Below are 23,299 nucleotides of genomic sequence, written 5' to 3'. Positions count from 1 at the left end.
AAACAAAGAGAAATGTATGCAGTTACAAAGCATTCTGTGAGTAAAAATCAGAACAGGCCTCATGGAAAAAATGGAGAGAAAGGATACAAAAATAGGTCTTGCATGAGGCCCAATCAATAATCTTATCACATGTCCTTCCTGTGTGTGTAAATGGTGGTTAGGGAATTTAAATGTTGATTATTTGATGAAAAAGTTTTATGAAAAATAATGAAATAACTTACTCCCTATGGAGTTTGGCTGAGGCTTATTTCCTCAATTGAGACATTAAAAATGCATTAAACTCCCTCTGTCTTAGTGCTCATGTAACTTTATTACTCATAATCTGAACATGCTGTTTCAGTGATCTTCAAAAGTTGCTATTTGTTTGGCATAGAGTCACCACAGCCACAGCAGTGTTTTGAAAACCAGCCATAAAACCTCCACATCACACCAAAAACAATGCATTTAAACAGCAGCATACACACTCGATTACCTTTATTGGTTAGGTAGGAATGGCTCGCTGGACCACCACCATTAGTAAGAGCTGATGCAAAGACATAAGACAAAGCTTGTGTAAAGAACAGGCAGACTGTCTAGGACTGTTGGCACAAGATCTTTCCATGATCTCTAATGGTTAGTGAGAATAGAGAGCCCAAACACCATGCTTCCCATTCCACTCATTGATTCAAACATATGAGGTTAAGTGTGATGATGTTTACCTGAGTTGTTCGGGGTCTTTGTCTTGGCAGGAGATGTGAGGGAAGTCATGAGGCTGCAGAGTGCTGATCCTTTACTGTTCAGATCCTGGACACTAGGGTCTTTGGACGTCCATTCATCTAATAATGCCTGAGGAAGTAGACAGATAAATGGTAAATAATGTTGGAGCATGGCATTCATTGCACACAAAAAAAGATGGAAATATGGAAGCCCTGAGAGACAAGTGAGAAAAAAAAAGTATGGTGATCCATTCTGATCTAAATTATTTTCTCTCGTGTGTTTATGAACAGGTGAAAAACCGGGTTTGACAGAATAATCATTGTAAGTTCCTTAATTTGCTTCCATCTTCCATGAAACAGGTGGAGAACAGATTTTGACAAGAGATTTTTACTATTTTATTATTCAGGATCACTTTTCTATGGAAGCCCTGAAAGGCAAGGAAAAAAATTTTCAGGCATTGTTGGACAAAACCTAAGTTTATCTTGTATGTACGAGATAGAAAAAAATGTTCACCTTGCTCAAATTTAGGTTTTGGCCGGAAAATCTTTGAGGTTTAATTAGGCTACGTACAAGAGATACTATCTTTATAGTGCATGTGTGTTGTTGATGAGTCCTTGATGTTTCAGATGTTACATTTTCATATTAGTGAGTTTTGTTTATTGTTTTTCCATACATACAGAGACACTATCTCGTACATATGGGATAAACTTTTGTTGGTTTTGGCCAACGCTGCCAAAAAATAAAAAATACACCTTGCCATTCAGGGCTTCTGTAATTTTCTAAGTGAGTTTTTTGTTATAATAATAATTTCAGATAAAAAAGGTAGAAGCGCACCACTGTCCGATGTTTAAAATAGGACTAACGGTATTTATGATGTGATAGCAATGTTACATAACTGCTTACACACAATTTAGAACATGGCGTAATGGGTCCCTTCAGCCTCTTGTGGCTGAAAAGAGTATTACAACAACAAACACACCAATTTTATTTTCAAGTTTTGGATGGGGAAAAAAGTAAAAACTAAAAGAATTATGCCTGCTTCACAGGATTATCCCGGCAAAAAAATCAATCAGTTTTTAAGTCATAAATACAGAATATAAAACAATTTAGATCATTAGATTTTTCTTCTCACTTGCCTCTCAGGGACAAGTGAACAGGAAAAATGGGTGTTTTTGTTTCTCTGTGAGTTTGTATTTTAGTTTTTTTGCTTTTGAGGATCTAGCTCTGTGATTTTTTTTCTGTTACACTGTAAACCAAACAGTCTCTCTGCTGGACAACATCGAGCTTCACTCCCACAACTGTCCTGTGTAAACACATACCATCCATCTATCATGAGTTGGCAGAGAAAGCAGGTTGGGGTGGTGGGGAGTTTAGGGAGGATAGGGCTATAATCTATTAAAACACACTTACATCAATCTATTGCACAAACACTCAGACTCCTCTCTACTTTTCCAGATACATCAACGGCTTGTGGTCCAGCACTAACTTGCAGTTGGACAAAATACATTGCACTGTCTCTATAGTAGACTTATTTTTTATCTTGTGACTCACAGTGAGTGTCTGCAGGTCTTTCTCCAGACTCTTCACACTGCTGCTTGGCTGAACTGCTGGTACTTTCTCATTGGTCTGCTCCAGCCACTTGGTGAGAGCGCTGGCTGCAGATCTGAACTCTTCCAGCTGGTCCTGACACGACGATACCTCGTCTTCCCTGTAGTAGATGAGAATCAGAATTTTAGTCACCGTCCCATTTGGCCCCCATCACGAAAAAAAACCTTAAAATTGTAATTCTGCAATCATTATTGCAAATGGAAAGCCATGAATGACTTAGCTGAAACAGTCACATAAAAACAAAAATTCTATGAAACTTGGACTAAACTGTAGGCTGCTTACACAGAGCAGAGAGGAGAGGACAAGATAAGTTGTAAAAATTTAAATAGTTTTATACGTATACTATGTGGACCCCCATTTTTTCACTTGTGGAAAAATCTTTTCTATATGGATTTTCATAATTAATGACATTATAACTGTTTTAAATTGGAAAAAAGGACATTTTTGAGTTCTCCCTACTTGCTGATTGTCCTGTTTCGAGGCCACAGCTGGTGAAATGTGACGGCCTAAAACGGCTCGCTGTTCAGAGAGTCAAAGGAACACCTCTTGGTACCAAAAGGTAGCTGGGAATATTGTTCCACATGACTTTTCGTTCTACATTTCTGATATAGTTAAGTGGGCAATCTCAGTTAACAACACCCCAAATATAAAGCCTGTCGGAAAATTGTTGTCATAGAATAAATATATTTTAGTGTGACTCAACATAAACAGAATGGCTCTTTCTTTCCAACCATTACAAAACATTACGGATAATACAAGAACTTTATTTTTTCTTCCCCTGTCCCAACTTACTTTTCTTTGACAGTGTCTTTAAAGGTGGTGAAAATATTTGAGAGATTGTCCATCTTGCTCTGGATCTGGGCTTTGTTTCCATCAGGGCTCATTTCAGACAGCTCCTTGGACAGAGTCTGCAGCTTCTCCAGATCACTGGCATGTTCAGCCATCTCAGATTTAGTGTTCTACAATGAAATCATAAGCATCAGTCATTCTTTGCAGCATAATATTCCAATTTTGCTAAGAACATCACTTGAAGACACCACATGTATCTTAAACAGCATTAGTGGCACAGTTACCTGCATCAGCTGAGACAGTTCATTGAAAGTTTTCCCCGGCCCGTCTGTCTCATGTAGATCTTGCGAACGCTTCACGACAAACTGCTGAACTTTATCTGCGACCTTCTCAAAGTCTTCTACCTTTTCCTTCAGCTGCTCCAGCTGGGAAACTTTTTGCTTATGCTTGTCACATGCATCAGAGAAGCGCTGGGAGAGAACATCCATCTTAGACTGCAGAAGTGCAGCAGCGGAGGGATCTGCCGTCTCCACAAACTTCTTCACCTTGGCTTTCATGGCTGAGATGCTGCTCTGGCGACTTGCTATGTCCTGCTCTAATGCCTTAAAGAAACACGGGATGGGAAACAGTTTTCATGGTTTAATGAAGTGAATATGAAGAAAAACAAAGCGACTACTGTGAGCATAAAATGAAAGATACAGTATCTTGTTATTTTGCTGCTGAAACAAGAATACATACTACTTCTTTGCTGAGGATATCTCCAATTGAAGCAGAGTCCAGGGGGATTTGTTCTTTCTCTTTCACGCTGGCCTCCACTCCCTCCATCCATCCCATCATCTCATCCAAACCATCCTGCACACTCATGGAGCGAGTCAGCGTGATCTGCAGTTTCTCATTTCGATCACTCACCGACTTGGACAGGTTGTCGTATCGCTCCACGATGTCATCTACAGCACAGGTAAACAGATGGGCTTGTGTTTAAAGACTGAAAGATTTCTCACTGTTTGAGGTAAACATTTCAAACCAAAGCAGAATCTAACTTGGCATTTGTGAGTTTCTTGAGGCTATAATTATGCCAACGGATAACATTCACTTAGGCAGAGTAAAAGCATTTTTATGTGTAAGCCAAGAAACCAAAGATTGGAGGAAAGGAATACAAATGAGACACTCCAAATGTCATTATTCACAATGATAACTTTTAAAACAATGGATACTTTGGAGTAGGAGACTGACCTACTTACAAGAAAGTCGAGGTGGGAATCACAAGAGGCCCCACGATACGATTTTATCCCGATACTTGAGTCACGATATGATATTATTGCGATTTTAATAATTTTGTGACATGGTAGTATTGCAATTCAATATATCGTGATTTAACTGTTTAACAGCATTTTGTGTCCACAAACTTAAATTCAATCAAGAATTGTTTTGTCAAATAAGAATAAATTTCTCAGTCTATTCATCTTACTTCAGTCTTTTTATTTCTTCACAATGACGCTCAAACGCACAAACTATTTAGTCAAATTGAACTGAACTGATATCAAACATGTATGGACAGCTACTGCAGCATTTTCTCAAACTTCCCTCAACTTTAAGCTTCACTGCTCTGTATAGCTTTGACACGGCTGTGTCCATGAAATAACACTGCGACCGAGTCATACCTGGGTTCCACTGTCTTTAGCATGTAGCTAAAACCCTAGTAACTTTGCAGTGTTATTTAGACAACTTCCTGATACACTATCCTATCGCACATGGTGCCTTTAGATTCCTTAGATCTTCTAGTTTCATACGATACCATAGTATCATACGATAGTATCTCCAGCTACGGCCTCCGTAAAAGAACAAAAGTGGCAACAATACTAAGTAACAACAGTGAGATTTTAACTGGTTATGAAAGAATCCCAGTTCAATATGAATGCCATTATATGACCTAATATTATGCAAGACTATTAGCAAGAAGATTTGCTATTTCCACATATAATTCACCGAATTTGATTCAACATGAAATTAGATTTAATGAATTACAGCATGCAGTCTGGAAGAACATATGATCACAATTTTGCATGGAAAGTTTTGTCAGTCAGCAGCACAGTATGTCAGGCAGGATGAGAGATGTCTTGAATGATGACACCAACAGTCATATGAATTCTCAGATACACGGTCGACCATAAAGTTTGAATAATTTTGTTTTCAGACACAATTCTCTGTTAATTGTGGTTTCATTTTCAGTGTTTGGAAGAGATTGAAAAGTAAAGTTTTGAGAAGATATACACTTAATCTATCAAGAATAAATCACTTTGTCACAATCATTTCATGGAAGAAATGATTGTGAGGTAATAAATATTGTATTCCAACTTCATGGGCGACCGTGTATGATGTAGAGGGTGCAAAACCTGGTCCCTACTTTCATTTTTCACTCACCTACTGTCTCCTGAATGTCGTCGGAGTTGCTCAGCAGGTCTCCTTCAGCCGTTATCAAAGACTCAGCTGCTTTGCGCAATGTGTCAATAGCAGTCTGATGTCCTGTCATCTGACCCTGCAGAGCCTGAGGATCAATAAGGAAGAAGATCAGTGGTGGAAGTATTCAGATCTCTTATTTGAGTAAAAGTACTAATAACACACTGTGAAATTACTCCAAAACAAGTATAAGTCCTGCATTCAAAACTTACTTAAGTAAAAGTACAAAAGTATCAGCATCAAAATGTACTTAAAGTATCAAAAGTAGAAGTACACGTCATGCAGAATGGACCAATTTACAGTGTTTTATTCCACATATTCCAAATATATTATTGGATTATTATTGATGCATTTTTAATTTTCTCAAGGTAGGGCTCATTTTAACTACTTAATATACTGTTATGAGGTTTAATTTTAAGAAAATGTCTAATCACTTTAAATTTATGATGTTTTTTTTTAGTTTTTATGGAGTGAAAAGTACAATATTTGCCTCAAAATGTACTGGAGTAGTAGTAAAAAATTACATAAAATGGAAATACTCAAGTAAAGTACCTCAAAATTGTACTTATGTACAGTACTTGAGTAAATGTACTTAGTTACATTCCACCACTGATATAGATAAACATCCTTTGTCTACTATACAGATTTTGCATTTCACCCGTGTGGTGAGATAAAAAAGTGATGATAGCCAAGAACATCTGGATAACATTTATGTATATATAGTCATTCCACTGATATAGTTCAGCATACCTGTCTGAATTGACTGTTGGATTATTTTCAGTGATTTGTAATCAAAGCTAAGTACAATGTTTCTTGCTCGGCCCACAGGCGCCTCTTATCTGGGCATATCTATGCTGCAAGTCACGACCTCCCTCCAGAGAAATGTTGAAGCTAACTGCTGCCAAATGTTTGACAGAGACAGCATCATTTCTTATCCCCCTTTTAGAGTACGTCGGCTACAAATAACCAGAGTTAAACTATTCACATGTGGGTCTGAATTTGAACACAGAGCTAAAAATAACCATGTTGTACTAAAGTCAGTGGAAACACTGTATATGGTAAGGTAACTCTATTGTGCCTTGACCTTATAACCCAGCCAGTGTTCCAAAATGCTGCACATGTTAGCTCTTAATAAAGCTATTTTTAATTTCTTTATCGGGATTGTTAATAACATCCATAACCAATATCCATTAGAGTTCACAGAATGTTTGTATCATAACTGCTGCACAGCTGTTTCCCTCAGGATACATAAAGTCTTATCTTTAGGACAACTTCTGTCTCAAGCACCCGCCTTTGCAAACTTGAACTGTAACAATCAAATTTTCATCAAAATGATATGCATTCCATGGGTAGAAAGATCAAAGGGCCTTTTCACATGACTCCTGCAGAATTAGAGAGGCCTCACAGAAATATGGAAAAAATGTACGATAAAGACCACAGTCTGAAATAAATCTAAGCTTTAGACCAAGAAGAGGACTGAGCACTACAGCTTTTTCTTGCCTTGGTCTCCTCCAGCTGCTTCTGTAGTGTCTGTGGCTCAGCTGCTATGGCCTCTGATTGCTGCTTTCTCGCCTCCTCCTCTGAGCCGTCGAGCCACTGCAAAAGGCCGGCGCTGGAGTCGTCATATTTCTTGTATTTGTCAACCACATCTTTAAGGTTGTTGCCGAGTTGATTGCACTGAAACAAAGGAAATTAAAGCACACTGTTAATGTGATAAGATATTCAGAAAAAAAGTATAATTGGAACATGATTTGTACAGCCTTATAAAAGTAACATTTAACCACTTTTCAAGCACTTTCAAGGTACCTAAACTGACATTTGCAGACTCTCTGAGCCTTTACCTAACTCAATTAAACTTAAGTGTATGTTTTGATCATGATTGTATTATGAATAAATATATGAATGATTGTGTCAATGAAAACACCAGAAGCAATCATGTTTAAAGCAGTATATTCAAATTCAAGTATATTCCTAACCTTGAAAACATTTTAACAAGGGTTAAAATGAAGCATTTTCCAAACCCTCAAGACTTTGCATGAATACATAAAGATAAAGTTTCAAACAAGACAAATGCTCCCACCTAGTGGCAACAATAAGTCATTACAACCTCTCAAACTGCATCTGATTAACTGCAGGTGTAGTTACCTGTGAATGTAGTGTTTTATATCTGCTTGCTGCTGAATCCAACTTGTCCTTGACAGCGGAACAGGTTCCTGAAGTATCCACGTCCAGCAGATCGTTCTTAGCAGCAGAATCAGCCAATGCGCAGGCGTTAGCCACATCCAGCACTTTCTGTCCCGACATGGTGATGAAGCGAAGGTCCCCTTTGTGGGAAATCACATCCTCTGAGAAGCTTTTCTGCCTCTGGAGTTTATCACTGAGGATATTGAGAGAGCCTTCAGGAGCGCCCAGCTCCTCTATCTCTACCTCCGCCTGGTCCAACCAGCTCTCAAACTCCTCACAGTCGCCCTGGAACTTCTTCAGCTCCTCCTGGACGCACTGCACCTGCTTCATCTGCTGCTCAGCCTGTGTCAGCGAGGCCTCGTAGCGCCCCTTCAGCTCCTGGATGTTCTTCTGCAGTTTCTCCTTCTCCTCCGGGGACAGGACGTTAGCCTGCTTGTCGAGCAGAGCCTGAGCAGACTGGGTGGCCATGATAAGATCCTGCTGCTGGGACACGATCTCCTGATGACGAGCCTGTGGGAACAGACAGCCGTGAGGACACAGTACTAATACATATAGCTGTAATTATTATATTTATTTACATTTCTTAATTGTACATTGTAAAAGTTTTCTTTCTTGTTGTCTTTACTGACTTTAAATGCTGGTCTGCAGCATCCTATTAAAGATTCCAGTCCATTTCACCCTTTAACCTATCTCAAATTTCTTGTTCTAACTACTTATATTATTGAATTAAATTCTTTTTTTGTTTTTTTACTTATTATATAAGCATTAACATTCAACAATGTCATCAATCTCTTTATAGTCTCTGATGCCAAATGTCAACCTTTTTCCAGATAACGACATGTAGTTAACTCTTTAAATTTAAAATAAAATGTAATTTTGGAGCTTTTATAATTGTTAGCATTTACTGTTGAACAGGTTTAGAAATAGTTCAACAGTATAATAATCACAAGCTAAAAGGAAAAAGTCAGAATTAGCCATGTTCACTTAATGCAGCCCCTGAAACTCATTTTCCCCCTCAAAAACATAACAAAAGCCTAACTTTTATTATGTTTTTAAAAAAATGTATTATTATTATTTTTTTTGATTTTTTATTATTTTGTGTTGGGTTTTTTTTATCACTATGTACTCAATATATAATATAGTATTGTACCACTTGTCGAAAATCGCAATAAAAAAATGTTTTTAAAAAATAAATTATGTATTTTTTATAATAATATTTGAACATTGCTTGAATATAATATTTTTTCTTACTATTACATATGATTCTATCATTACTAGTCTTTCAACTTCACATTTAATAATGTTGATCTGCCTCTGGGATCTTTATTAAATTATACATTGTTGACACAGTCAGTGCAGAGACATAAACATCCACATGTCAGTATAAACCACTTCTGAGAGAATTCTTTCTACACACTTTTGCAACAACCAACCATACCTTGACCCTCTCGTACTGCTTATCGAGGTCCAGGGAGGCATCGTTCTTGCCGCTGGTGTCTCTGCCAAAATCCTTCTCAGTGGTCTGTAAAGCGTTTCCATTGGCATCGTCGTCGTCTCCTATCAGTCCCGTGGCTGAAGTTTCTTCTGGCAGGTTTCCATTCTCTTTACTTATATGGTCAGTGTGATCCAGACTGCTCTTGTTTTCATTCCCAATGTTAGATATCCAGTCCAGGAGACCTTCGATTTTGTTTTTACTTTCTTCAAGCCGCTCAACAGCTGCTGCCTGTAAATACAGATGGATCAGCAAAACACTAAATAGTGAATAAAATCAACACAATATGATGAATTACACATATTGAGACAATTTGAACTCTGACCTTTTCACTCTCTTGTTTTATTGCCGTAGTAACGACCTTCTCTAAATCTTTCCTGGACTCCTCGGCCCGCTGGTTGATGAGCTTCGCTTTGCTTTTAGCTTCTTCCAACTTGCCCTCAATTGTTGCAATTTGATCCGGTGTCAGCTTGCTCCGGTTCTCCTCCAAAAACTTTTTAGTACTGGTGATGACTTCATTCAGGGCACTGGCGTTTGTCAACACGTCTTTTTGCAGAGCCTTGAGATCAGACAGGAGGAATATGAGTGTCTTGGAATAAAACTGACTTCACTTGGACTCAAACTGTGAATCTGAGAAGCAAATGAAATGCATTTCAAACCTGATGCTCCTGCTGGTACTGCTGCAGGTCTGTGACGCACTCAGCACTTTCAGCCTGTTGCTGATGACCAATCAGCTGGTTCTCTGTCAGGGTGAGATTATCACACACTTCCTCCAACTTCTCTGTAAACTCCTTGTGTTTCTCCAACAAACACTGTCAAATAAGGATAAAAAACAGCAAGTAAATATCACACTTTGATAACAAAAGGCTGCCATTAAACACAATCACATCTACAAAAGAGAAACTACTCAAGCACTTTGAGGTCACATGCAAAACCTGCTTTCCTACAGTGTAAAAATCTAGTATGCTGTAAACATGCTCTTTCGCCATTCGCCGTTTTTTGTCTTGTAATAAGCACATTGCATCCGGTGTGTTAATGGGTCTGTTTTGGGTGAAAGTGTCCAACAGAGAAGGTGCATTTTGTCCACTCTTATCTGTTTACTGATGTCTTGAAGGCCTGTAGGAATCAACCAGCACAAAGAGTTAGTCTGCAGGAGCATTCAGGCACAGGAGCATGCAATGTTGTTATTTTTACTAAACATTCAAGGCATTTACAGTAGAATCTCTGAAATCTAAATCCTGCAATCAAAAGTCAAAAATTCACTTCAGAACACATTTAAGAAATATATGTTGGAACATTATGGTGGAAACTACCAACGCTGGGATACTGTTGAAGTCTAATTACTTGGAAAAAATTAAAAAAATTTAATCTATCCATGAAAATCAAAAATAAGTTATTTGTAGATTTTCTTTTTCTTGTTTGTTGTCTGAAATTCAGGTGTAGTATACATATTTTGTGAAACCACGTATTAAGTGTTTTCATTTACTTTCTTTTTTACTGAATCGACAAATTACACTTGAATCTGACCAGTCGCAGTTGAGAAAAGTTTCCATGGGGGAAAAAATCTGCAAATAATTTTATCATTAACTCAGAAAAACAAGAGCAGATTTGTTTTTGCTTAATAATTCTTCTTTTGTTTTACTGAAATCATAAGATAAGAGTTTTTATGAATAAATTAATCATTATTTCCCCAAAACAAGAGCAGATTTTTCCCCATGACGACTTTTCTCTGTTATCTCATTCTAATTCAGAAAAATATATTATTTAAAAAAATGTAATCAGGTGAATGCATTATTATTTTTGAGATACTAAACAATTATTTTGGATACCAAGTCATTATTATGATCCTTTTTTTTTTTTTATCACATTGACTGAAATGGGCCCACATAAAAACATAGATACGTGGTAGTTTTTCATGGAAAATCTGTGATATATAACAGTTTATCCACAGGCAGACCTTCTCCTGACTCTCCCTCTCCCTGGTGTCCAGCAGGACGTCTAAAGCGCTCCTCTGGGTAACAAGCCTCTCTGTCTGGTCCCTGAACGCTCGCTGAGTGGTGCTGAGGAACTTGAGGAGGTAGCTGCTCTGAGCTGGACTCAGAAACTGAGCGTGCTCAGAAATAAAACACTGGATATCGAATGTGACATCCTCTAACTTGAGCTTGGCTTCTTTCAGCAGACTGCTCTCCATGTCCTGGAAGGAAAGATGGAAATATGCGGATGAAGTTTCTGTAGTTTCTGTGGATAATGGATGTTTTTAATTAAATTTATTTTAAGATACCCTGTTCTGCTGAATCAAATGTTTCAGTGCATCCACATCACACGGGTTCAAATCCATGTCACACATCTCTGAGCTGTTTTTGATGAGGCCCGCTAGTTCATCAAGATCACCAACATGTTTCTGGTATGTTGATTCCAAATTAACCTAAAATGAGATTTAAAGTCGTCAATAGCTGATGCAACCGTTACATAACTGGATTTTAATTACTTGCAATGAGCACTGACCTTTCCTGTTTCCATTGCTTGAATCAGGGAGTGACTCCTTTCTGCACACATTTGGGAAACGGCAGCAAAATTTGGCTCTAAATCCAGATAAGTTGAAGCCAAATCTTGGTGGATTTGTATGGGAATATTCTCATCATTAGAATTTAAGAGCTGTTTGGCTTTTTCCATATCTGCAGTCAGAACACCAGCCAGTCGAGAAAATTGGGACTCCAGAGACTGGATAAAAAAAGCACACTTGGTCAGGAACTAATGCATACATGTATATACATAAGTATAGGAGAAGAAAAAGATTCTGGTCATTTTCTTCATCTGATATAATTTTTATGACATAAGGTGTCACAGGTGAAAGAAAAAAAAACTGTTGAAAAAAGGTTTAGACAGTAATAATATACAATACTAAGAAAAATAATCCTGACAGAAACACTTTTTCTCTGGGGTTCTGTACATAAGTGAAACATTGTGAACATATATTGTCAATTTCTAACCTGAAAATCCTCTAATTGGTTTTGCAGTTCTTCCATGCTGTTGCCTATGGGTGCCTCGATTGAAAGATCTTTTCGGACATCTTCCAAAACATCAGCGTGATCCTGCAGTCTCCCAACACACTCCAAATAATCCTGGATGGAGAACAGCTAAGGGGAAAGAAAACACAGAATTAAAGAGGAGCAGATTTTATTTTGTGTCAAAAATTAAGGAGGAAGTCACTTAAAGGGACAGTTCACCACAAAATCAAGATCACACATTTTCCTCTTACCTGTAGTGCTTTTTCTAAATTTACATTGTTTTGATGTTTCATGTAGAAACTGTCAGCAGTTTTGTGGAGGAACTACCTTTACAGAACTGCCGACAAAAAGGCATGTGAATTATCTTGACTAACCAGGTCATGATTGCTGGAAAGAAACATTGCTTTTTAGAGTTTTTGTGCCAACTGGTTCTGTTATAATGAAGAAAAGACTGACTTCTCTATAGCCAATATCAAAAAGATCTAGATTGATGAATAGCACTAGAAGAAAGAGGAAAAATATTTATGATTTGGGTGTAAACTGTCCCCGTAGAACCTGATAATGTAATAAATTCCCGATAATGTAATAACCCTGATAATGTAATAAAAATCTGCACTTGAGTCCATTGAAAATGTAATAAAACCTGATAATGTAATAACTTCCCGATAATGTAATACACTTTCTACCAATAATGTAATAAAGTATAACACCAAGCACCTTTAGATTTCAAGAAGCTGTTGAATGCATTCGTGTGTCATGGATACCTCGTTTGTGAAAAACGGGTCAAAAGTTAATAAACATTCAACTTTGACCTGTTGGTGGCGCTAGAGATCTTGAGCTAGTGTTGCCTACACAGTATCACCACTTGAACTCAAGTAATGGGTGGTCTCCTGTTAAATTATTACAATATTGGGGAATTATTACATTATCAGGACTTGCAAAATGAAGGCTAACCTGATAATGTAATAACCTCCCATTAATGTTATATTTTATTACATTATTGGGAAATGCCCTTTATTACATTATCGGGAAGTTAATACGTTATCAGGTTTTATTACATTTTCAATGGACACAAGTGCAGATTTTTATTACATTATCGGGAATTTATTACATTATCAGGTTCTACAGTCCCTTTAACACTGAAACAACATCAAATGTACCTTTTTTTTGACCTCCTCAACTTTGCTGGCATCTGAGCAGGAGGACGCCTGAGGGGACAGCTGGTGACGTCCTGCAGCAGAACCACAGAGACCCTCATCTTCTTCTCCTGACCTCTCATCTTCTCCCTCCGAGCTCTCCTCCTTGATGCTCTCCAGCGTGTGCCGGCGCTCCTCCAGAGCGTGCCGCCGCTCCTCCAGATCATCCCCTGCCAAAGAGTCCCCACCGAGAGCGCTGTTAAGAGTGTCCATCACCTCCTGCAGCATTGAAAGGTCTTGGCTTGAGGAAACTGTCTTCAGAACCTGCAGCAGTTGCAGCTGGATATTTGGAGCGTCGGACTCTTCTGTCTTTTTACTGACTTTCTCTTCATGCATTATCAGCTTGAAGTTTCCTTCTTCTCTGTTGTTTAAACTGAGGGCATTTTGCTTCAGCAGATCCATGAGAAGGTCTGGGTGGCTGCTCTCTAGAAGTCCATGAGGCGTGTCTCTCTCGTGACCTTCCTCTAAAGGTGGTGGAGTATTCTGAACTACTGCGACAAAGTCTTCAGTTTGTGCCTTTTGCAAATCACTGACATCACTCCCTATTGTGATCATTTCGCCTTCATCGCCTACAGGTGTCCTTACGGCCTTAATAAACCCTGATGGGGCTGAAGAGGAAGCATCAGATGTAATGGAGCTACCTGACAGGAAATCTACCTGAGGATGCTCAGAAACACTCATATCAAAGCCCTTTTCCTCTGGAAATATCAACCCTTTTCCTACTCCCATTTTAGCTTCAGACTGCTCTGAGTTCATTCCTAACGCAGAGATATTTCCACCAATATCTGCATTTTCTTCATCACTCACTGGCTGTTCATTTCTTGACACAGTCATTTGCTCCAAATCACTAGTCAATAGGAAAATATCCTCATGTTGCCTCTCTGGGGACAGTCTGTCTGTGCTTAACTCTACATCCTCTGCAGCTCTGTGTCGTGGACATGACAAATCTTCATTACCTGGTACTGTTTCAAGAGAAACTCTGGTTATTAAACTACCACGCTCTGAATCTTCTACATTAAAACGATTCAGATTGAGAGCATTTCTTGTGGTATCTTCATCAGAAACAATATCTACATTTTCTTTATCACTTTCTGGCTGAATATTTCTTGACCCAGTCATTTGTTCTGTTTGACTGGTGACTGGGAAAACACCCTCATGTTGCCTCTCTGGGGACAGCCTGTCTGTGCTGAACTCTACATCCTCTGCAGCTCTGTGTTGTGAATGTGACAAATCATCATCAACTGGTACTGTTTCAAAAGAAACTCTGGTGGTAGGTGGACTGCCATGCTCTGAATCTGCTCCATTATTAAAACGATTCAGATTGAGAGCATTTGCAGCAGTGACTTTGTCAGAAACAATATTAGCATTTTCTTTATCACTTTCTGCCTGACCACTTCTTGACACAGCTATTTGTTCTGTATGGCTGATGACTGGGAAAATGTTCTCTTGTTGCCTCTCTGGGGAAAGACCATCTGCGCCGAACTCAACACCAACTGCAGCTCTGTGTTGTAAACGTGCCAAATCATCATCAACTGGTATTGTTTCAAGAGAAATTCTGGTGGTCGATGGACTGCCATGCTCTGAATCTTCTACATTGTTAAAACGATTCAGATTCAGAGCTTTTGTTGGGTTGACATTATTGGAAACAATATCTGCATTTTCTTTATAATTCACTGGCTGTGCACTTCCTGACACAGAGATCTCTTTCATATGACTGGTGACAGGGAAAATGTCCTCATGTTGCCTCTCTGGGGACAGTCTGTCTGGGCTTAACTCTACATTCTCTGCAGCTCTGTGTTGTGAACGTGACAGATTTTCATCCACTGGTACTGTTTCAAGAGAAACTCTGGTTATTAAACTACCACGCTCTGAATCTTCTACATTAAAACGATTCAGATTGAGAGCATTTCTTGTGGTATCTTCATCAGAAACAATATCTGCATTTTCTTTATCACTTTCTGCCTGCATATTTCTTGACCCAGTCATTTGTTCTGTATGACTGGTGACTGGGAAAACACACTCATGTTGCCTCTCTGGGGACAGCCTGTCTGTGCCAAACTCAACACCAAGTACAGCCCTGTGTTGTAAACGTAACAAATCTTCATCAACTGGTACTTTTTCAAAAGAAACTCTGGTGGTGGTTAGATTGCCATGCTCTGAATCTTCTACATTAAAACGATTCTGAGTGAGAGCAGCTGTTGGGTTGACTTCATCAGAAACGATATCTGCATTTTCTTTATCACTTGCTATCTGTGCACTTCTTGACACAGAGATCTCTTTCATATGACTGGTGACTGGGAAAATGTCCTCATGTTGCCTCTCTGGGGACAGCCTGTCTGGGCTTAACTCAACACCAACTGTGGCTCTGTGTTGTGAACATGACAAATCTTCATCAACTGGTACTGTTTCAAGACAAACTCTAGATATTAAACTACCACACTCTGAATCTTCTACATTGAAACGATTCAGATTGACAGCTTTTGTTGGGTTGACAACAGAAATAACATGAGCATTTTCTTTATCACTTGCTATCTGTGCACTTCTTGACACAGATTCTTCCAAATGACTGGTGACTGGGAAAATGTCCCCTTGTTGCCTCTCTGGGGACAGCCTGTCTGTGCCACACTCATCATTCTCTGAAGCTTTGTGTTTTGAAGGTGACATAACCTCATCAACTGGTACTTTTTCAAGAGAAACTCTGGTGGTGGTTAGATTGCCATGCTCTGAATCTTCTTCATTAAAACGATTCAGATTGAGAGCATTTGTTGGGTTGACTTCATCCGAAACAACATCAGCATTTTCTTTATCACTCGCTAGCTGTGCACTTCTTGACACAGATTCTTTTATATGACTGGTGACTGGGAAAACGTCCTCATGTTGTCTCTCTGGGGACAGTCTGTCTGTGTTGAACTCAACACCAACTGTGGCTCTGTGTTGGGAATGTGACAAATCTTCATCAACTGGTACTGTTTCAAGAGAAACTCTGGTTATTAGACGACCATGCTCTGAATCTTCTCCATTATTAAAACCCTTCACATTTGTTGCAATGACTTCATCGGAAACAATGGGTGGCTGTGGAGATCTCTCACCAACAAGCTGACCATTTTTAGAGTCGCTGGGCTCAGATCCAACACTAACATCACATTCTGAACGAAGCTGCTGAGGTAATGTGAATCTGCTGCCATCTTCTGTAATGCTGTTGTCATAGTTACCACGACCCCCGGACTCTGACATAATTGCACTTTCGACCAATTCTCTGGGCGATGAGTAATCTATACTTGGCTCGCCATACAGAGGTGACTGAGTGTCATTCTCCTCAGACAACACATTGTTGCGTAATGAGGGCAATTCACTTGCACTAACTGCCTGATTTCCCACCTGGACATCATATCCAACAATAAAAAAATCATCCTCAACGAGTGAGCTGTCAAATTTAGAGTGATTTATAGAAGTGGCATACTGAGTCTGGCTTTCTGTATCTGCTCTAATGCTGTAGGTTCTGTCACTCACACTAGATGGACGTGACTGGGTTGTTGTATCTGCGTTTTCTATCACAACAGCTGTATCTGTCAGCTGGTGATTGATTACACCCTGTGAGTCACTGGCTTCAGCGGGTAAAGGCGATTTGTCATTGTGATGAACGCACTCTGCAGTAATCTGACTCCATGAGGAGGGTGAGATCATGAGAGACTTGTGACCGCTAACTGAGGGAGGGAAATGATGCAGATAATTACTCATCTCTCTTACATTTCCTGTTGTCTCACAATCTACCCCTGCAGCTCCATTCTCGCTCTCTATCTCTTCGTTATTAGCCTCCTCATTGGTCAGATCGAGCACCACGACAGCCACCTTCCCCTCAGCGTTTTCAGCTTCATTATCGTAAATTAAACGCAGATTATGATAATCGGAGATGGAGTGAGTGTAGCTTTCTTGTGGGTGACTGCTGGCTTCAGGGTTTAAGTCATCTTTAACTAATCCAGCCTGAACTGACTCACTGATACTGATGGTGCAACCAGACCTCAATACGCTCTGCTGTTCCAGTATACATAGAGAAATATTTGAGGATGCATCTGACACAGTCTGATTTAAAACAGACATTGGATCCTCCTCGTCTCCTGCAACACTTCCGTTTTCATCTGACTGCATGTCAAGCGGCTGTGGTACTATCATCTGATCAATTAGGCCCTGTCTGAAAGCAGCTTCCAGGTCATAATGTCTCCCAGGGGTCACATCTAAAATACCCTCTTCCTCCATTTGCACTATCAGGGGATGAGTAGCATAATCTTGCTCGTTTGACATGTCCTGACAGCATAAAAGCTCATCCTGCGTGCTATCTGTGCCTTCTGATTCACTACAAAATGACCCAGAGTCGTAGTACGGGAGGGTTTGGCGGTTGGAGTTTTCTGAACACTCAAACGTCTCTGACGGAGAGCCAACATTTGTTCTGTCCCCAGAGTATAAAGTTTGAACAACTGGATCAACACCTTCACTTTCAGCACCTTCAACATCCATTTGGAAACTATTTCCATAAATTCTCTCTGCAAATTCACCTGACTTTTTCCAATTTGCGTTGCTTTGATACATGAGTTCCCCTGCTACACCAGGCTCTGTGCTATCCATGTCAATGTCATCGTCTTCTAAAAAATTCGGTTTTAAATCCTTGTTATTTGCATTTGTTTTTTCATCAAAGCTAATTCTTCCACTGGTCCAGGAAACAAAATTACGAGGATCACATACGGGTGGCATCAGTAACTCCTCTGTTTCCTCATTTATGTGCAGCGGCATCTCTAAATCTACCTGTTCGGAAGGATCACCAACATTTAAAGAGAGGGATGTTCTATTTTTCTCAGTGTTTTCAGGAAATAATGAATCGTCAAGAAAGATTTTAACCATTTTACTCAGCTGTTTATCGAGTATTACAACCCGCTGTCCTGTCTCAGGATCCACGTAGCTGTTCAACGAGAGGTAGGAGATGAAAAGCTGCTTTGCCTCCTCGTGAGTCGGGACATTATCAACTTGTAAGCAGTCTGCAGCGTGATGGCATCCATCAACTGTGAGTTTTTTGTACATGAGCCAAGATGAAAACTTGTCATAAAGGTGATCAACATCAGGAGACACATCTGGAATTTCTACAGATTTCAAAACCTCTGCGGTATAAGTGTCAATCAAATTATTCTGAATGGCCGAATTGATGTCTACCACCTCTGAATTTTCTGGAATGTAAAAAGCTGCAATTTTCTCCCGATTGCTGAACAATGAACTCGTGAACTCATCGGTGGTGACTTGCTGATCATACTGGAATGATGTGGACACAGTTTCCCTTGAAACAGACAACACGAGTCCCATAAACTGCGGCTGATTTTCTAGCACAATGAGCGTGCTGCTAGAGCTCATCAAGTCACACTGAACGGCTGCATCCACCTTAAGCCCATCACTGATAACATCCTGATCACTTAAACCATCACCGAAAGACCTCAGAGTCTTAATATCCCTCCCTGATGTCAGTGATTTATTTCTGCTGAGGCACTCTAATACCAGTCTATTGACCTCCTGCACAGGCTTTAATGTTGAAACATCTTCCACAGTGCTGGGATTCATCATATCTTGACAGGTCTTTTGCCTCTGAAGAATCTCTACGTAGACAGAAGCCGGTATTAAACCACCCCGAAAAGCCTTCTCCAGGGTCAGTGTGTCCCCTGTGTAGCACACCTTCAATCCATCATCAACTTCTTTGACCTCTATCATCTTAATGATCGGGTTTTCACACACGGCCCCTTCCCTCGCTGCTGCGATGTCAGAGAGTGACACAGAAGAGACTTGTGAACTCTGTTTGCACTTGCCTGCTTCATTCAACTTTAGCAAGTGGTCCAGGGTGGATTTATAAACGGGATCTTGTTTGAAAGCATCGTCCCAGTCCATACAGCATTGCGGATCAGACTGAAAGAGTTCAGAAGTCACATGTTGGGCCTCTGGGAGGGTGAACCTGGTAATCTGATCAAGCAGGCTACTCTTGGGTCCAGTGCCAAGCCTTGCTGCACTGGAATTTAAATCCTAAAGAGAATGAAATTTTGTCAAATTACTGAACTGATTTCAGCATCAAAATGTGTAATATGTACTGTGTCAAATTTGCAATTAAAGGGATAGTTCAGATTTTTTAAAGTAAGGTTGTATAAGTAACTTATAAGTGAGTGTATTACCTACAGTAGGTAATAGAACTGACTGATACTGACACAGAAGTTAAGCATTGTACTACTGAGTAATGAATCTAAGGCACCTCAAAAAAGGGTCCACCTGAAAAAGTTTAGGTTTTAACAGGGCAACTAAAGTGATTATCTATTCAACACCACCAGCCTCCATTGACAAAAATAGTAATTTTACCTCACAGAACACAGGAGTCCGCTGCTGCCTCGATCTGTGATATTGGTTGTTTTATTGTGGATTTTGGTGTTTTGAAGGGTAAGTTTAGATGTACACCAGCAACTCTTGTGTTCGGTGAGGTAAAATTACTGTTTTACCTCACAGCTTCAGTTCCCCTTGTGTAAACTTAAACAGGGCTGTGTGAAGGAAGGGTAAAGTGGTGAAAATATTCTAAATATATTGTATACTTAAACCATGCAGATTTTTTGGGGGACAAAAAACGTTTTGCTTCTGCAACCATCCACAGAAAAACATTGCTGGGGGCATGCTGACCACCTACTGTAGTAATACACTGACTATTGATGAGCACCTTGTACGACTCCACTGAAAAAAATCTGAAGTATCAAATTTAAAGTTTTCAAAAGCCAAACAAAATGTATACTCACCACCAGACAAATATGGGCATGTTAAAACATCATGTGCAAAAGTGCAAGACTGCATCAGGGTTGCAACAGGAGAGCGACGAATAAAACATTTAAAGCTACCATGCATCTGGGAATTCAGAATCCAGCATCTTGCAAAAAGAGTGTAGTTAGTCACATCACATACAGTTGGTAAAGGGTTATGTGTCATATCTGTTATCCTACTGACTTCTCATGTCAAGCACATTAATAATGGTGAAATATCAGACCAAAGCCGGGCATGTTTACAGCATACTCAGATTTTCTCCATTCAATTGTATAAATCGTGTTTTCTGTCTGGGAATAAAAAGAGAGATGCAAAAGACAACTGCTCACACTGTACTAAGGAGAAGAGGGAAAGGTTAGTCATGCAGCTGAACAACAGGTGGCACTGTTTTCTAACACATTATAAGACACAAATTCAAACCAAAAGAAAGAGCCACGTGTCAAACCTCTTCTGCAGATGTTGTTTGATCTGAACATTGCTGGGAGAGTTCACTGTAGGCCTGGTTGAGCGCCTTCAGCTGCTCCTGGGCCTTTTCTCTTTCCTCTTCTGTCATTCTGGGAGACAAAACACAAAAAATGAGGTCGAGACTGTAAACAGAGGACAAAGTATTCTGTGTGTTGGTCACAGTCGCTTGACTCACTTGTCACTGTGTTTGTTCAGCATCATTTGTGTTGCTCTCAATGCTTCTGCAATCTGTTCCTTCTTAGTGACCATCTCCTCGACTGACACCTAGTAGAACATAGAACAGTGGCATATTAATATGTAATATGTATGACTTCTTTACTTTTGTATGAGTAAGAGAAGTTTTGGTGTAATATTGTATTTACCAACATGATAATATTAAACAGTGGCATAACAGGGACACAAAGCTCATAAATAATCACATATGCAGATGCTAGAATTGTTTTAAAAGATTGATTTACATTTTTCAATTGATTTATTTGTATAAAATGTCAATTAACTAATAAAGGCATACTGTACACTCCAGTGACTAGATTTTTTAAATAACCCCTGCACAAAATAAGGCAATCCAACAGTTTTGCAAAAAGATATAAACTTTGTCAAATTTAAAAGTTACGGTTTACCCCAAATTAAAAAATACATATTGTTCCTCTTACCTGGAAGGCTATTAATCAATCTAGATTGTTGTTAGTGTGATCAGCTGTAGACATGTCTGCCATCACTTGAATATAATGGGATGCTGAGGCACTCAGCTTATTGTGCTCAAAGCGGCCAACATACATATGAAAATCTCAACAGCCATGTCCCTTTCCTGGGAAAGCATGTTACTCATTTTAATCCCCAGAACTTGTTGTGATCAGTAGAGGGTTGAAGGAACTATACTAAAAAGGAAATAGTCCCTACTTAAAAGTGCTCACAACAAGGTCTGTGGGTTTGGTCAAGAAACCAGGTCATATTTTCTGAAAAGACACATGCTGTTGAGTTTTTATATGTGTTTGAAACATCACAAATTAAGTGCTACTTTATTCCATTATATTCAAGGGAAGGCAGAAATCTCTACAGCCAATATCTCCAACATTCAGCAAGGCACACAAAAACAATGTGGATTGATTTAAGCACTACAGGTAAGAAAATATATATATTGTATTGTTGACTATTGGGTGAACTGTCCCTTTAAAAGGTTCAGAATGGACCAAAAAGAAATTAATGCATTACATGGAGGGACAGAATATTAGAAACACTTAAAATTTAGATGGTTTCATAATTTGACAAAAAACACACATAAAAACAACACTAAACAAATGGAAGTCCAAAGCTGTCATTATTATACTTTAGATTGTATTAGTCGGATATTTTATTTATATTTTTGTGTAAATAATGTACAAGAATTATGTAAATAAACTTTAATGACATTGTAACTAATTAATAAGGAATATGAAGCATTTTACTTATTTTATTTCACATTAACCGTAGTTGCAATATTTACAACATAAATATAATTGAATGTCTGTGGCCAGTCATCATGGTCCAGATGACAGCATCATTACATACATGTATTGAATGAATAGTGGGGACACTATAAGTGGCTGGATGGTGCTTTTAAACAGTTGAATGTACAACATTTAGTTCAACTTTAATTCTTGAACTGAACTGACCAGAAAGATAAAAAAAAAAACAGCCCTCTACTTGAAAAGCAATATATAGATCAATGCTTTAATTTTTGGCAAGTTACTATTAGTGCATGTGTGATATTAGTTTAAACTTAATTTATGTATCTGTTTTTTAATCTGTCATATTGGATAAACCATCAATGTGATCCCATTGCTTAAGAATGACCAACCGGGTTTTCACCACTATTCTCTCTATCTCTCTCTTTACAATGCCATTGTGAGATACAGTACACGTAAAGGAAATGTCAAATGTCTTTCAAATTTCACTTGAATAATGTCAGCTTTGGACCAAATGTATAATGCAAGTTACCTTGGAAACACAGGGACACACATCTGACATGTATTGTGATATTTCAGCTGTTGGGTGGATTGGATTCATTAGTCACTGAGGTTGTTCTGACATGTGAGTGCTTGTGCAACTTTTGTTGTGACTGAATCAGTTGGGGGTGATTGAAATGAACAAATACAGTATATCATGAGATCCATAATATTAACCATCCTATTGTGTGCAGGGGATATGAAAAAGTAATTACACATACCTATAATGTAAAATATATGGATTACATGAATCAGAAAGTAAACAGTGTGTTTTTATTAGAAGTCATACACTGTGACAGCAAAAAGGCTGCAATATCATTTTGATTAGAAAAATACTCTTCACCGTTAAACCAAAGCATTCTCTCATGTACAACAAATATGTGGCAGGATGTTGAAACAGGACAAACCAGAAAACACCAGAAAACAACACACACATTATTTACCTGGGGCTTATTAGAAGCGTCTGTGTTGGCATTGCTATCTTTCAGAGCATTCCCATCATTGTTCGAGGTCTGTTTCACATTGGACATCCAGTGCAATAGTTTGCTAACTTTATCACCATGCTCTCTCTTCTCCTCATCAACAGATCTCTAC

The 23,299-nt window shown here is 38.9% G+C and overlaps 1 protein-coding gene across 5 annotated transcripts in view; it reads right to left on the bottom strand.

The window, feature by feature from the left end:
* Window positions 1-23,299, bottom strand: part of dst (dystonin) — a 136,770-nt gene that overhangs the window by 46,011 nt on the left and 67,460 nt on the right. For 3 of the 5 annotated variants that reach the window (XM_059359816.1, XM_059359817.1, XM_059359818.1), the window contains exons 36-50: window positions 23,149-23,295; window positions 20,896-20,984; window positions 20,701-20,809; window positions 9,886-10,038; window positions 9,552-9,785; window positions 9,173-9,457; window positions 7,696-8,244; window positions 7,051-7,227; window positions 5,515-5,638; window positions 3,832-4,040; window positions 3,378-3,695; window positions 3,097-3,263; window positions 2,248-2,404; window positions 699-825; window positions 473-523 (exon numbers count right to left, since the gene is read on the bottom strand). In XM_059359816.1, coding sequence (XP_059215799.1) covers window positions 473-523; window positions 699-825; window positions 2,248-2,404; window positions 3,097-3,263; window positions 3,378-3,695; window positions 3,832-4,040; window positions 5,515-5,638; window positions 7,051-7,227; window positions 7,696-8,244; window positions 9,173-9,457; window positions 9,552-9,785; window positions 9,886-10,038; window positions 20,701-20,809; window positions 20,896-20,984; window positions 23,149-23,295 — 2,896 coding nt within the window. Of the gene's footprint in view, window positions 1-472; window positions 524-698; window positions 826-2,247; window positions 2,405-3,096; window positions 3,264-3,377; window positions 3,696-3,831; window positions 4,041-5,514; window positions 5,639-7,050; window positions 7,228-7,695; window positions 8,245-9,172; window positions 9,458-9,551; window positions 9,786-9,885; window positions 10,039-11,183; window positions 11,421-11,507; window positions 11,652-11,731; window positions 11,948-12,216; window positions 12,364-13,394; window positions 14,483-16,352; window positions 19,482-20,700; window positions 20,810-20,895; window positions 20,985-23,148; window positions 23,296-23,299 lie in introns of all 5 variants that reach the window. The other 2 variants (XM_059359820.1, XM_059359821.1) reach the window with 2 other exon arrangements.

This window comes from Centropristis striata, chromosome 20, assembly GCF_030273125.1.
Source record: "Centropristis striata isolate RG_2023a ecotype Rhode Island chromosome 20, C.striata_1.0, whole genome shotgun sequence".
In the NCBI taxonomy this organism is placed as follows: Eukaryota; Metazoa; Chordata; class Actinopteri; order Perciformes; family Serranidae; genus Centropristis; species Centropristis striata.
Note: the sequence above shows the minus strand (reverse complement) of the source record. Positions and strands in the feature narration are given on the sequence as shown.